This window comes from Plectropomus leopardus, chromosome 14, assembly GCF_008729295.1.
Source record: "Plectropomus leopardus isolate mb chromosome 14, YSFRI_Pleo_2.0, whole genome shotgun sequence".
NCBI lineage: Eukaryota > Metazoa > Chordata > Actinopteri > Perciformes > Serranidae > Plectropomus > Plectropomus leopardus.
Window position 1 is genome coordinate 26,007,087 of NC_056476.1, and position 16,841 is coordinate 26,023,927.

The 16,841-nt window shown below is 38.6% G+C and overlaps 1 protein-coding gene across 1 annotated transcript; it reads left to right on the forward strand.

Moving 5' to 3' along the window:
• The first annotated feature begins 924 nt into the window (after positions 1–924).
• nrde2 (NRDE-2, necessary for RNA interference, domain containing) lies at positions 925–16,304 on the forward strand. Its single transcript, XM_042500813.1, has 20 exons — positions 925–941; positions 1,486–1,607; positions 3,068–3,173; positions 3,620–3,820; positions 3,926–4,066; positions 4,408–4,670; positions 4,788–5,014; positions 6,399–6,623; positions 6,951–7,140; positions 7,288–7,421; positions 8,445–8,565; positions 8,711–8,883; positions 9,004–9,175; positions 9,269–9,489; positions 10,051–10,543; positions 12,130–12,545; positions 12,734–12,873; positions 14,317–14,458; positions 15,733–15,804; positions 15,980–16,304. Exons 1-20 carry the CDS (start codon positions 925–927, stop codon positions 16,103–16,105), a joined length of 3,702 nt encoding a protein of 1,233 aa, XP_042356747.1. The 3' UTR covers positions 16,106–16,304.
• Positions 16,305–16,841: the final 537 nt, after the last annotated feature.

The window sequence follows — 16,841 nt, forward strand, 5'->3', positions numbered from 1 at the left end:
AGAAAACTTGGTTTTGAATTTTGATTGGATAGTACGATAGGCGTTGCGTTGCTTTGGTAACACAAAGTAGTATCTGATGCACAACAGCGTTTCCGCAGTGACACTCCCTTTGTTCTTGGAGCAGGTGGGACTACATGTATAGAATAACTGAGTTTAACAACCCAAATCTTATAATTATTTTCATTTTTTGGCTTCATTTCTAATACACGAGCCCACCTGCTGCTCAAATCCAGAAAGATCACAATGGGAAAATCGAGACCATAAATGTGGCTTTGGCAATATTGTTTTTACAAACATTCATGCCAATAAAGAAGATTGTATAAAGTTGAATTGATCATCAATACCAGAGTTTAAGAACTTGTTTTCTCTGATGATATAATGATAAGTCATTGTTTTTTCATGTTCATCAAGCTGCAAGTTTTCTTAAGTAAACCTACATGATGTCACCATAAAATTAATAAAAAACTGATGTAGCTTCCTTTGCCACAAGAGGGTAGTGGAGAGCCTTACAATTTACCTCACCTTATGCACAGAGGTGTTTGCTGGTGTCATTAAAATCTATGGCTGGTAGGTATATGTATTCAATCTGTTGTGGGCCTGACCTTAAGGTTTTTACATCTATGAATAACATTTTTATCAAATTAAATCAAATAAGTCAATTCAAATTCCATGTTTTTCCTCCTCCATAACTAACTGACATTACATGCAGTGTCACAGATTGAAGCTCTGCAGGACATCGCCAGGAGCTTCGAAAACAAAGCCAGAAATTCTTCACTAATTCATCCAGGAAGAAAGTATTCCACCTGCTCAGTTTATTTTCAGTAAACGCCAGTGATGGAGAAAGTACTCAGTTCCTTTACTTAAGTCCAAGGGCTAACACTACACTCAAAATACTCTGTTGCAAGTAAAAGTACTGCATTGGAAATGTTGTTTGAGGAAAAGTAAGCAAGTTTACTCAGGAAAAAGTGCTTTTAAGTATGAAAAGTACAAGTACCCAAAGTGGAAAAATCTATATAAAAAAATCTAAACAAACACACACAAAAATTATTTTAAAAGAAGTGTTTATCAAAATAGCTGCCAAATCATTTTCTGCCTATAGACTAACTGATTAATTTGCAATTTGTTGCAGCTGTACTTGTATTACCTGTTAGGTAGTTTAATGTAAAACATATTAAGATTTTTGCAAAAAAAAGGCATAAAAAGTTTATAAAATAAGTAGTTAATGAAGCTGTCAAATAGATGTAGTGAAGTAAAATACTCCCCTCTGAGATGTAGTGGAGTTTAGGTACAAAGTGGCATGAAAAGAAGATACTCAAATAAGGTACTTTGAAACTGTACTTAAGTACAGTACTTTTTATACATGTAGTACTTTTAATTTATATTTTATAATTATATCTATCCATAAAATGAATTAATAAATTCTATAATGAATTTGATAATAAATTCTTAGAATAATAAATTGTGTTTTTTTCTTTCTTTTTGAAGTAAACCGGCTGTCCCCTATAGAGTGACGTCATATTGCTGCGACTGTTTACATGCGACCATCATGGCGCTGTTTCCAGCTTTTGCAGAAGCAGGGAGTAACAAAGTTGAAGATTCGTCCAAAGGTATTTACTCCTTAGTTTTTCTTATGAACTGAGTTTTGCCTCAAGACCCTGTTGTCATGATCTTAGGAAGATGAATGCGTTGAACCACGAGCGAACGTCAGCTGATATTAGCTTCTCTAACGTCAGCCTGTCGAATAACAGACCTGCGCGTTAGCTTAACGTTTCTCTCCTGTCAGTCAGTTTACACTCCGCTGCAGGTGGACCTCTAAAGCCAGGATGATAAGCCACAATATAAAGGCGTAATAGACGAAGCAAAGAAGGCGTTGCTGTTGTTTTGGGCGTTAGCAACGATTCACACTGGGCTGAGAGGTCCGCTTTTCTACATATCTATAACACAGAGTGACCAACATGTGACCCTGAAGCCTTGATGATATTCTACAGTGTGTACATTTATGCCTGTGAGCAAGGCATTTAAGTGCTGAATCTCTGGGTGTGTTTGCTGTGCTTATACTCTGCTCTGCATATTATGGTATTTTTTAAAGGTTTTGATTATATATTCTCCACACATTGTGAGTTTTTTAAAAAGTTTTAAAGAAAAACACCCTCCAACTCTCACCACTAATACACAATGTTTGAATGTAACTTAGTTACAGCACTCAAGTGTTTTGGGGGAGTCTCTGTACCTTACTTGAGTATTTATATTTCTGTCAATTCTCATTTTTTGCTTCACTACATTTCCTAAGTAAAGTGTATACTGTTACTCCAGTACATTTCCTCTAAGTACATCACTTACTATAAAACAGGAAAGGAGGAGAGGAAGAGAGCAGACAAATGAAGAGATGAAAAGGAGGGAAAATTGGATTTTGTTCTTCAAACATGCTAAGTTGTAATATGGGCTCCATTTTCAACGTGGTATATGCTATAGTTGTGAAGGAATAAATCATTCCAAATTCGGACTGCTCCCTTTTTATTATCAGCATTTACTCGTACTTTTACTTTTAATACTTACGTACATTTAATAAAATAAAATAACCGTTGATTCTTAATTACAGTACATATCAAATGCTTAAAGATCTTTACTCAGGTAATATCATAGTAGGTGACTTTAACAACTGCCAAAGTCATTGTCCGCTAAGAAATCTGTACTTTTACTGAAGTGTGGCTTTCAGGTACTTCATCCACCATTGCTATTACATTTCCCGGTTTTGAGTCTTGTTTATTTTGATAATATGCGGGACAAGGTCTTTACAGGAACATAGAGAAACCTAGTCATCCATCTCCATTTAGACATTATTATAATAGTGTCCAAGTTCCTGGACCTCTTTGGCAGTGCCGGCATGTCCCATCCAAATGCAGCAAATCTGTGTCCCCTGTCCCCTCAAGTGTATCCCTATGATGTATGTTTCCACATGGGATTAGAAAACCCAGGTATTACTAGTGTTAATGTAAACATACTTAACTCATGATCATTGATTAACACTGACTGAATGCTTTTCTTTATATCTACTGTCTCCTTGTAGAATTAGACTGGCTGAACAATAAGAGTTTTCAGGCTGGAGATGCCCTCGCTATACAAAACCGATATTTTGATAAGACCAGTGAGAGGCTGAAACAGAAGGAAACAAGGTAAAAGTAAAAAATGAAATCTAGTTTCTTTGCTTGAAGAAACAATACTGAACACTCTACTTTGTATGCTCAAGCATGCACGTTTGTTATTTTTATCATCCTTACGATTTCCTCTTAAAACTTGTTTTCATGAGTTGGCTGTTGTCATGCTCTGATTTTATTGTTGCTTCTTTGTAAATGTTTTATTCTATTTTTCAGATCTTTTTACATAATGCAGGCATAATGACTTTGCTCTTGTTCTTACGTGCATGTTTTTTTCTTCACACTGAAGCACTGTTAAGACATCTTTAAAATTAAGATTGTTGTTTTGTAATTTTTCTAACACAATCATTAGAAGTATTTGAAAAACAGTCAAATAAAGCTTTGTTTTTGCTCGAGGCAGGTGTTTACTTGGTTTTCTCCATCTCTGACTCCTATTAACACTGAGTTCACCTTATAATCCTCAGCGTAGGCAGAGAGGCGAGCTCTGCAGAGGAGGAGGATGAGGAAGGGAATGTGCCATGCAAAAAGAAGAAAAAGAAGCGTGAAAAGAAGAGGAAAAAGAAGAAAAAACATAAAAAGAAGAGTGGGAGATATTCAGACAGTAGTGGGTCTGACTCTGAACCAATTTTCCCCAGTGACCTCAAAAGAGAGCAAAAGGCAGAGAGGTGAAAATCTGAATGTTTACATCATCATTTCTTTTAATCTTATACACAATAGCAGTGGCTTACCTCTGCGCTTTATTCATGTTTGTTGTTTGTGCATCCATCCAGTCCCCAGGCTGCTCCTGTAGGAAGTCGTTTCTCCTGGTTGGATGACCTCCAGTCACCTGCAGAGCAGCTGTTCTGTGTGGACCGTAAAGCAGACCCAGCCAACTGGACGTATAAGTCCCTGTACAGAGGAGACGTAGCCAGGTAACACACATACATTCATACACACACGCACAGACACACTACACCACGAGTGCAGTGCTGTGACATCTTTCTCCTTAGATTTTTTCATTTCACAAAGAGAGTAAGTAGTAACCATCCCTGCTCATGCTGACTACCTTTTTTATGTTACTCAGTTCATTATAAATTAAAAACATTAAACACATGGTAAAGTTTGGAAAGACTCTGTAGCTCTTTTGAGGAGTAAACATTAAAGCTGCCATTAACTGGAAGTAAAGACTACAGTAGCAAAACAGTTGTGTACTTGATAAAAATTGAATGGGTTATCATTTAAAGATAATTTTGAGACTCTATTTTATTTCCAGGTATAGGAGGAAAGGCAGCTCTTCCTTGGGCCTGGATCCTAGCAGACAGGGAGTCAGCTGGACGGAGTCAGAGTCAAATAAGAAACAAAAAAGCGGGGACAAGAAGAAAGCAGCAGACAGATACTTCTCTACAGTCAGTCGGCAGCTGCTGAGGTCCGAGCCCCCTGTTCCTACGCTACCTACAGTCCCTGAGGGCAGTGACACCACCGGCCCCATCTCCTTCCTTCCACTGGGTGATGATGAGAACAAACGAGGAGAGACAGGTAAGAGATTTAGCTGCAGCGAGCAATGAAGAAGACTTAACCAGCTCAGAAAAATCAAGCATAAACCTCAGCTGCTGATATTGTTTCAGTCTGAAAAAAAATTGATTGCCATACCAGGTGACAGAGTGCAGACATCCTCAGTAAATCCTCTCGGAGTGTATGACTCGTCCACGACTCTGTGGCTGCAAGGGAAGGGACAGCAGGAGAAGACAGAGCAGCAGAAGCAGGACAAAGAGACGGGACAGAGTGCGGCGCGTTTCTCCGGGAGGACTGAAGAGTTCAACAGGCGGCTCAGAGAGCAGCCAGCAGACACGCAGCTCTGGATACAGTTCATAAGATACCAGGTATGAGGACTGTACTTATACCATGTTGTAGACTACTGTATTATTCTGCTTAGTTTGCACACCCGTGTATTGTAATAGGGTTATTAAATTATTGTGTATTTCTTATCATCAACAAGTTCCAGGTAAAAACCAAAAACAGAAATGTCTTTGTTTGTCTCTCAGAATTTTCCAAAGTCTCTTCTTTGTCTGTGGCAATCAGGCCTAAGGCTAGTCATTTCTAATAAAGATATAAATCATTAAAAATATATTAGGAATATAGTTTCTCATTCTTTTTAAAAGGCTCAGTAAAAGGGCTGGGCCATAAGGCTGAAATCAAATATCACTATATTTTTGACTGAAAACCCCAATATTGTTATTGCAACAATATTGTAGGGTTGGCAATTGTTGCTTTAACAAAATATTTACACAATGAGATTTTTGATAGATAATCATCATGTGAATATAATAACTAAGTGGGCAAAGGCAAATGCAACTGTTATCATCTGTTATCATCTGTTATCATCTGTTAAGTTCAGAAAATGACACTACTTAAATTTTATTAAAATATTAAAACCAGGAAAAACAACACTTCCAATATTATGATATCCAAAATCTAAGACGGTACCTAGTCTTGTATCATGATATCAATAGAATATCAATATATTGCCCAGCCATACTTACCAACTTCCCAAAACATCTGGGTTCTGTACTCAAACGCAAATGTGAGTCAAATAAAACAGCACTAACAAGACTGGAAGACAAATTTACTTTTGGGGAAAGGAATTTAACCCTTTAAAACCTGAATAATTGGCTTGATTAGTTACAAAAACATGGGAAGCAGACAGTGAGCAACTTAGGATGAAATGACCCCAAAATTAGCAAAAACAATTATAAAAAGTACAAGAAATGTACCTAAAAAAAATAGCAAATAAATAAATAAATAAAAACAAAACAAAAACAAACGCTAACAAACAGGGAAGTATCCTGGAAAATGTGCTTAGAAATAATAACCCTGTAAAATAGTTTGAAATATATAATTAAGATGATTAGAAATATAGTTTTTTGGACATTTTTCCCTACCTTTTATAAAAAATAATTTTCCAAATCTACTAATATCTTGCAATTTGCAAAACACTTGCAAAGTTGCTCATTGCTTTTCTTCATGTGTTTTTTTTTTTAAAAAAGCAGGGCAGTTTGCTCAGGGTTTGATGGTTCTGAATGCAGCACAAGAAAAGTCACATTGATCCAGGTTTAAGTTAACAAACTTTCTTACTCACTGTAAAACCATAGTGTGGTGGTGTATGTTAAATCACATGCATGTTTTCAAGCCCTCTATGACACCTGTGAGATAATATCAGCCTTTTTATGAAGCAGGCTAACTGACCTCTTCTTCTTTATATGCCAGGATGAGCTCAGTGCGACATCATTTGGAGGCGAGGAGGAGCAACAGGGCAGCGATTCGGCTGATCGTCGAAAGTCTTCCTACCGAGCAGTCCTGGAGAAAAAGCTGAGCATCGCAGAGCGCGCTGTTGCCACCAACCACGGCTGCATAGCTCTGCAGCTGGAGAGGCTCAGGATCTGCCAAGAGCTCTGGGAGCCCTCACAACTGGCTAAAGAATGGAAGAAACTGGTCAGTCCACAGACTTTATGTGTCTCTATAACACTCACTCTGTGCTTTTGTATTTTGACTACACCTGTGGCTTATTTTCAAGGTTTTTTTTGCCCTTAAAAGAGTGGAAAATATGCTGTGCATCAGTTTTGTATTCAGCTTCACATTGACTTATATTTTACAAGGAGAGGATCCCGTGCATTTTCTTAAATTAATCACTTTTTACAGCCATGTATTGAATACTTCTCTGCATTTTAATCACTGACCAATGCTAACATATGAGCATGTCTGTAAAAGCTTATAATTATTCCACCAAGGCTAACCCGTCTTTTATCTACTCAATCGCAGGTGTTCCTCCACCCAAACAGTGCCCCCTTGTGGAGGGAGTATCTGCTGTTCACCCAGAGCTACTTCAGCAACTTCACCGTGTCAAAGGTGAACTCTGCGTACGGAAAGTGCCTCAGCACTCTCAGCGCGGTGCGTGACGGCAGCATGCTCTCTCATCCAGCTCTGCCAGGGCTTGAGGAGGATATGTTGGGTAAGACTTTGTTGAGCCTGCTTTCTCCTCCTAGAGGCTTGATTAGTGGATAACGGTTACATATCCAGTTCCCTTGCTCAGTTTATCAGTGTTGTTTGTATGCTTGATGCTTACTGATTGCTGTGGTTGATCTTTCTTTTTGTCCAGACATCTTCACCCAGCAGTGTCATTTCCTGCGTCAGGCTGGTCACTCAGAGAAGGCGATTTCTCTGTTTCAGGCCATGATCGACTTCACGTTCTATAAACCCGACAGCGTACAAGAACTCTCCACTAAACAGCAGGTAAACCCACATACACACGCATGCATCCAACCCTATTTTGAATATTTAAATGGTTAGTCTAAACCTAATGCAAATGAATAGTCTTGACATGAGTATTGTGATCTGTGTGAGATTGCCAGTAAGTGAAAACCTCCAGGAAGTCACTGTGCTTAGGCCAAGGAATAGTGAAGCACATGACATCCTAAAGCCACAACTTGCCATTTCTGCACTTCAGTTTTTGTATCTAGGTGTTAATTAGTGAGTGTCAGAGGTGCTGGCAGGTAGAACTTTTTATCTTCAGACAGAAATTGCTGAATGTTTAACCACCATGGTGCTGGGGAGCAATGTTTTTACGATAAAGCCCCCATTTTTTGTACTACACAAGCAGGTAACTCAATACACATTTTTACCAGTGGTTTCATGCCTTTAGGATGCAAGTACATTATTTAAAAGACAACTTTTAATTCTCATGAATATTTAACGTTAGAATTGAAATTTCAAAAATTCTAAAATATCCTAAATAAATAAAAAAAATAAAATAAACCACACACAACCGAAACAATAAATAAAGTAGACTCCAAAGTGTAAAGGTGCATAGGTGCCAGCAGAAGCAGTGAAGAAGAAGACTGCTAACTAGCAAACATGAATGTAAATAATAGAGGAATTTAAATATTCCAAAAAATTTGCCTTTGCAAATGTTTTATGAGCAAGGACAAGCATTCAAAGAGTTTGTGAGACCTGAGGGATACACACAATGTTATTAACACTGAATGATGAAGTAGCTTTGTGTTTTTTTCCAAGAAAAATCATCAGGGCAGCTTTAATACTAGCAAATGTGCTTATTTCCCTTACTATAGAACAGTTTATTTATTTATTATATTTCTTTTCTAACCCTGTGGGGAATTCTGTGTTTACATTAGTGTGTACAGATTTTTTTTTTAATTGGACTTGTCTTTTTTTAATTGAGACAAGTTCAAGTTCCAGTAATGTAAAGCCGAGAGAAATTGTGCCTTCCAGTTAATTTATGTTTTGATGTGCGCACAGGTTGAGTTCTTTGAGCCGTTTTGGGACAGTGGGGAGGAGAGGATTGGAGAGCCAGGAGCCAGAGGTTGGAAAGCGTGGATGCTCCAACAAGAGCGAGGAGGGTGGCTACAGCCCAGTGCAGGTAAAACACACAGAGACATCCTCATAACAACAAGAGGCCGGCTGTACTTCAATTAGTGGTAATGTAAATCCTGGAATAATTTCTAAATTGATTTGATAAAATCACCAAGAATATAATTTTCTTATGTATTTGTGTTTGTCTGCAGAGGAAGAGGAGGAGGAAGAGGAGGAGGAGGAGGAGGTGAAGGATCGGAGCCAGCCCAGGTGCACAATCTGGTTGGATGTGGAGACGTCTCGTGAAGCAGCTCACTGGCTGCCCTGGAGGCCTGACAAAGCCAAGGGCCAGTCAGAAGAGGACTGTGAGGACCCGGACAGACAGGTGCTGTAGAGTGTCTCTGCTCATGTATAGTCTGTTTGGAAAGCGTTTACACTATGTTAAAATAAGGTGTGACTACTTTGTTTGATGTCTTCATGTCTCTCTCTTTCTCTCCAACTGTAGGTGTTGTTTGATGACATTGGTCCGTCCCTTATTTGTCTGTCTTCACCAGAGCTCCGGTTCCGTCTTCTTCTCAATTTCTTTTCATTTCTGGGGCTGCCGGTAGACTCAGCGCACTCTTCTGCCCCCTGTCAGCCTGGCCTGCTACTGGAGAACCTCTCTCTGCTCACTCAGGGTACAAGTGACATTTAAAATCTATTTTTAAAAAACATGATAATCAACTTGAAGCATATAACTGAGACAAATCTGGCTCCCTATCATACTGCAGATAATGAGCTCAGGCGTCCTCTGACCGCCCACGACCTACCAGACCCCGGGGTTAACTCTGTAGGTCACATGACCACCCTCCAGGGAACAAGGAAGTGGGTGGGGCTTGGGAAGCAGGGCGAGAAGTTTGTCACCAATGTGTTCAGCATGGTCCAACCTGTCCTTCCTGCTCACCACCGAGCCGTCCTGTCTCTCAGGTGGATGCAGTACGAGAAACTCAAGGTGGGAGTCAGTTTATCAGAATCGTAAAGGTTCAGTATGTAACTTTCATAAATGTAAGTTTTTGTCATATTTGGTGAAACTGCTGGTATATCCTGACAGTAGTACATGAGACAATCTGTGAACAAATCATGGTCCTCTGGCTCCTAGAACTTCTAACATTTGCAGGAATCCAACTGTGCTAACAGTAGTACATAATAGGGCTGGGCAATATTAAAATACAATAACGTATCGAGATATGAGACTATATATTGTCATTACAGTAAAGTGATGTACTTTTCTCTACTTGTCAGGCAGTTATACTTGTTTTAATACTTAACTTTACCCACTTAGTTATTATATTTACATTGCGAATGATTATTGATCAAAAATAGAATTGTGTTAGCATTTTTTCAAAGTACCAATAATCATTCCTACAATATTGTCACATCAAAGAGGGAATTTTGTTTAAAAAAAGAAAAAAAAAAGAAAAAGAAATGTTCATGAGAAAGAAAAAGCATTTGGGCCTAAAATTGTCTTAACTTTGCAATGATTTACTCATTGGTATTTGTGTGTATATGTCAGGTCTTCCGCTGCCTGCGTGGTGGCAACAAAAAACGTCTCCGCTCTCAGGGCAAAAGCAGCAAGCGGGTAGCCAAACAACTGCTCAAAGAACCTGATAACCGCTCGTCGTTGGTGCTGTGGCGGGAGTACGCCCACCTGGAGTGGATGCTGGGCAACCTCGACGAGGCTCGTAAAGTCTTCTCCACGGCCACAACTATAGGGGGAACCAAAGGGCTGAAGAGTGCCACCCTCTGTGAGCTGTGTCTGCTGTGGGCCCAGCTAGAGGTGGAAGAAGGGGCCAACGTGCGAGGAGGAAAAGCTGATGCCACTGGATCCCCAGCTGTGTGTGTACTGACCGGGCTAGCAGAGGGAACCTTCTCATCCTCCTCTTCATCCTCCCAGCCTCTTTCTCCAGTTTCCATCCTGAAAGCCAGGAAGTCGTATGAGCAGGCTCTCACTGCCGGCTTGTCAGCACTGGACCAAAATCCCAACAACCCTCGAGCCAGCCGAAAAGGTTCGATCTACTGAACTAGCTTCAAACTTCTGTGTGTTTCATTTGTCATAGAGGTGCTATATGTGTCTTATAAAAGGCCCATGAGAGAGTTTTGCATGTTAAAGCCTATTTATTGCAATTCATGTCCACTCGGAGTTACTGCATACCATACCATAGTTTGAGATTCATGAATGCACCAACTTCTTTGCCGACTTTACTAATCATTTTTAGCATAATATGAAAATCAACCTGCAGAGCTTTGAAACTTGCAAGTACAATATGTAATCCATAGCATTTAGCTGAACATTTTGTTGTCTGCTCAATCAATTCAAACACTTTTGTTATACACAGTACATGCTAAGTAGTAATTAGTCTGAAATGGGGTTTCAACTTAATAAGTCATTATTAGCAGTTACACACCAGTCCAATATTTATGTATGTAGTTTTTGATTGTCTTTTTAATAATGTGTTGGGGGGAAAAAGTTAACATATACACATACACATTCACTGTACAGACATGTTTTCTTTCCTTCACCCTCCCCATCTCTCATCATGAACACCTGAATACAATAGGCAGAAAATGAAGAGAAAATACATAAATAGGTATACATACACACGTACTTATACACGTATAAATTCACATATTAAACACTGCAAATTAATTTTATCTGCATTTAGAGATTTAAAGTAAGTCAAGGAAGGCCGCCGAGGATCGAATTATTTCTGAATTGACCCCTTGATAGTATATCAAATCTTTTCTAGTAGGACACAGTACAGTACATGGCCTTTCTCAACCCTTACCAAATATAAATACACAAATATATAAAACTTGTAAATCTCACCATGTAAAACTCATTAAAGTCATTTTTATGTATGGTAACATGAAGCCAGGGATCTGCATGGGGCTGAAAGCTGAGTTGTTGACTGAATACATGTAACAGCAGAAACACTGTAATTATTTTTAAATGAAATGCGGCAAAATCATTGCCCAAGTAATGGTTGTCACTGGCCTCTACATTACCTTCTGTTTAGTGTCTGATGGATTTCTGTGCAGCAACAAAACTGCTCTTCAAAGTCGAGCTAAAGCATTCAGTTTCTTGAAGGAGTAAGAAGCTCATCGAAAATCATAGTTAACAGGGACAGATGTCATTATGCGTATACACGTGCTGCACGGTATCTGCGTGCAAGCAGCATTGTAAAAGCAATGAAAATCTTAGTTAAAACCAGTTAAGCAATAATAAAAAAGACATTTTCAAGATTAAAAAAAACTCCTTCCCAAATGTTGTCCACCTTTGAATTCAGAACATAAATTGATGAATTGGCATTTTCACAAAAATCATTTTGACAACATCCCAATGAATAAAGCATGTGTAAATAATACAATTAATGATGACTAAATTTCACGAAGCTCCTTAAGTTTCAGGGTCCTGGTATTGTGCACGTTGTCACACTGTCGTGTCTTATTGGGACACTTGAATACATCAAAACTATTGTTGGTGTTTCTGGTAAATCCTGTGCTTTCTGACAATGACAGGTCTCTGTGTTTTATTTTAAAAAATGGCTATCTTTCATTAATTTGATCTTACTTGTTATCTTTCCACCAACAGGTCATGAGGACCTGCTAGGAGAGAAAGTGAGGCTGAGAGGCCTGACAGGCTGCTACGCTCTGTTCCAGTACCTCACAATGGGCATCAAAGCAGCGAATGCTGTCTACAGCCAGGCCAGAGAGAGGACGGAGGAGCTGCACCGCACGCTAACACTTGACAAGCAGCTAAACAGTAATGACAAAGCCAGTGCTGATAGCACTGATGCTAGCCAGTCTGCAGCTGATTCCAGCCATACCAGAAGGCAGGATGCTAACAGGGTAGCTGCAGAGTGTGAGGCAATAGCAGTGCAGCAGGCAGTGTTGCTTAGATACCACAACAGCATCAGTGTGTTTCCACTGGCAACACTGAGAGAGACGTTGACCTCTGCCCTCTTCTCCTGGTCCAGCAGCGCCCCCCTCTGGAGCATTTATGTACAGGTAAGCCATGGTCTCCTTATAACATACCAAAACTCATTTCACTTTTGAATCATCATTAGTTAGAATCAAATCAATCCGTCATTGCGAATGAGCCTCTCTAGATGTGTTTATATCAGCTATTTGCATTTATTCTGTACTGAATCAGAACTTAATATCATGATGACACCTTCGTGTGACCTGTGTTTCAGGTGGAGAACCGTTACCATAGCGCTGGCCGGGCGCGTCGCTTTTTTTACTCTGTAATCAGGGACAACAGCAGTGTGGTGCCGCGCCTCTTTGCTATTGTTGCTGAACAACAAAGGAAGCAGCTGGTGGACGCTGCTCAGAGGTAAGAGCAGAGAGGATGATGGGAAGGTTTGGGTTTATCCTGCACTGTATGTGAATAATCATTACAACAGCTTCAAAAAGTAAGATGCTATGGTTAAAGTTTTCTTTTGTTCTTCATTTCTTTATGCGTGATTAGTCAAGAAAACTAAGATTCAGAAAGGATTGCAGCATTGGTAAAGTTGAATCTGTGTGCTTATTGCTTAAGTTCCCTTTTTGTAGAAGGAGTGATTTGACAAGGAAATCCCTACACTTGAACTTTTGTATTGTACAGATACACTTAGATAGTTTGATAACCTGTAGCTACTAAATGGCTTGTCTGGAACTCAGTTCTGGAGATATTTACAACTATGTCATGCTTTAACCCTTTGAAATCCTGAGCACGTTGGTTTGATGTCTTTCAAAAACATTAGGGAAAGGCAATGAGCAACTTAAGAAGAAATGATCTAATGATTATACACTAAATAAAACATACTTATGATATTATAATACATTTCTGCCAATATATCCCCCTAAATCCTGCACACTCAACTTTTTAAGGTTTTTGTAGGCAGACAGAAGGTATCCAATGTCATTGTCCAGTAAGGGGAAATAAAAATGTAGCAGCTCTCAAAAGTGTATGGAAAAGGGACTTGAGTGTATCATTTGATAAAGATAAATGGGTTTAAATTTGGGATAATTCTTGTACAATGACAAGGGATTTGAGAATATGTTAGACACAGTTTAAAATCTACATAGTTAGTATGAGACCTTGAGTAGGCTACATCGACTCGGCTTAAGGAATTCTGCAACTTATTAGAAAATGTAAACAACATATACATATATTGTATATATTATTATCGTTATGCCCATATATTCAAAGCCTCTGGATGAAGATTCACAGCTATATAATAGATGGACTCAGACAGCAATAATTATAGGATAGCAAAACATTTTCAGGATCTGGAAACACCTGCTTTTCAGGATTGGGTGACTCAACAGGGAAAGGCTGCATCCTATTAAAGAAAGAAGTGTAGGAATTGTAATAGGGCAGACAAAAGTTGACATATGTGAGGAAGGTATAATGCTTTTGGGGGTGCATAAGTGTAACGGAGGTAAAAGCAAATGAATCACAGGTACTTTCATCAGGATTTTGTGTTTTTATGTTCATCTGTACGCAGACTAAGTGTCTTTATTTTCCTTATTGATCTTTTCTAGGTTGTATTTCTAAGAGGCAACATCATTGATTTTTTTGAGTTGTTGTATATCTCTTGTTTTTGGGGTTACATCAGGTGGGGTTGGAGCAATGGGGAAAATATAATCTCCATTTGTACATTGGATTGTTGTGCCCTGATTGTTTTGCATGTTTAAAAATAACAATTGCAAGTTGTAAAAATATTCATAATTCATATATCATAATTCCCATGACTTTTATATAATTGTACATATATTTGCATTGTCTTTATAGGTCTTGTTGCCATGATGCTCCCTTGCCCATCCTTCCGGAGAATGGCCTCAGCAACCGTATCCGTGGGCTCTTTGATAGCGCCATAGCAACAGAGATTGGCTCGCACTGTCCTTTACTTTGGAGGATGTACATGCACTTCCTGGTGAGACTGCAAATAACACTCACAAACTCACATGTTGACTAATTGTGTGAGGACACTATTGACTTTGACTCATTTCCTGTCCTTGACCTGCCAGTTAGAGGAAATGTATAATCCTTCTCAGCATTTATTCAGTCATACTCAGAACATAGTTGCGGACTCCACTGAAACAAAGACCTGTTTTTCTGTTTTTTCACAGAATCATCTTGTCACTAAACTGATAAATGTATACACAGTGGAATAAGGAATGAAGTTACCATCAGAAAGCTTTAAAGTGCCATTTAAAAGAAATAAAATCTGGATATTTTTAAAAATAGATTTTCAGAGGAATCAAAATTAAACACAAAAATGTCTTTTTCAGTGATGATCGCAAAAGCCACTGCGTATTTGTGTTCTTATTTTGTCTTGTATATCATTCTGCTTCTTACCTTACCTTAGAGTGCTGCCGGTTTTTTCTCATTTTGCAAATATTGACTTAGAGATAGAAGTATAAGAACTAACACACACAGTAAGACCAGCCTATAGATACAGTCAGTATTCATGGAGACGCCAAACAAAGCATTAGCTGCCACGCTGAAGAATTGCTGTGTCTTTTTGCACATCAAATAAACTGAACAATCCAGAGTTAAAGTATATTTTTTCAACCTGGACCCTATTTTTTCCATTTTTTTGTGTGTAAGTGAGGAATGGGAGCCACATTTTTTAGATAGATAAAAGTGCTTGTTTTTGTCACTAACACACTCAGATGTTATGATAAGTCTGACTCGATTATTAAAATGATTGCTACAGAGATGCAGCTTTATGTTAAAGACTAAGATCCTTTCTGTTCAACCAGTCAACAGAAACAAAATTAAACTCACAGAAACTATCTTGGTTCATCTTTCAACTGTTTTACCAATCGCCAACTCTGGTTTGGTTAAAATAAGCCCTTCATTCATCCAGTTAGTTGTGAAGATATGTTGAATCTCTACATAATGAAGTCACTGTTTATTTGAATGAAGTCTGGTGGGTTTGGTTATGATGGTTTTGGGGCTGTTTCTGGTTAAACAAAAAGGATCTAACTCTTTCTTTGAAAGGTTTTAGATTGTTTAGAAACGGGTGAAAAGTTGTGAGCTGACTCTGCCCTTACCTCACCGCCTAACTATGACCAGCCACCGACTCTATCCATACAGACTTACTTTGTGTAATTTGTGCATTTGGATTCACAAATGACATCAGTCAGTGGGGTTTCATGTCTGTGCTGTGTGTATGTAAATTGTATATGTGTGTGTTTGTAGGTGTCAGAAGGGAAAGTGGATAAAGCCAAAGGCATCTTCTACAAGGCGTTACAGAATATTCCTTGGGCTAAGGTGAGACATAAGAGTGATACATCCAAGCAGCAGATGACCTCTGTCTACTTTATCGTTTAAATTTTACACACAATACATTAATTGTCTCCATCTCTCTCTTTTGTGTGTCTCTGGTTGTTTATGAATGTAAATTTGCATTTATGCAAATGTGTGCATGCCACATGTGTGCGATCAGGGTTTGTACATGGACGCAGTGCAGCTGTTCCCCGAGCACCTGCAGGAGTTTGTAGATCTGATGACGGAGAAAGAACTCCGACTCAGACTGCCTTTAGAAGAGCTGGATATACTGCTGGAGGACTAAACACACACACACACACACATCTCATTCAAGAACATCAGCACACTTGATGGCAGAACAGGACACAAACTTGGATGCTTACACACACATAGCTGCAGTGTTAAACAGTTAAGTGATCTTATGGGTTAGGAGCGATTCTTTGTACAGAATGTCTAATGCTTTATTTTCCACAGCAAACACTAGTTAATAAATGTGTGATTCTCATTCATATTTTGTGTGCTGTAGATTTATTTATGCATATGAATTTACAGTGCATGTGTTTCAAATGACATGTAATATAAAACTCCATAACATGTTCATATTAGTTCAAATTAAATTTTACTGAGATACAAAAGAAGCATGGAAAAGACTATGGAGATTTTATAAGAATACTTCAACCCCCAAAATACACTTTGTGAGTTAAATCCATTCACAAATTCAATGTAACTAAGTAATTGATAAAAAAATGGTCATTTGGGGATGAAGTATTTCTTTAACATTACACTGCCTCAGCAATTAATTATTATCAAATTTGAACTGCTAATGTTTAATGCAAATGCTTCAGTTTGTACAGTACATTTTGTACATTTCCAGGTTTAGAGACAACAGATGATGAGGTTACATGACATTAGATCCTTACACTTTGGTAAAAGATGATCTCAATAAGATACCAAGAATAGGCAAAGATCAGAGTCCAGTGTCAAGTTCATTTTCCATGTGGTGATATTTTTTAGGGCAGTTCTGGCTTTCTGTTGTTTTT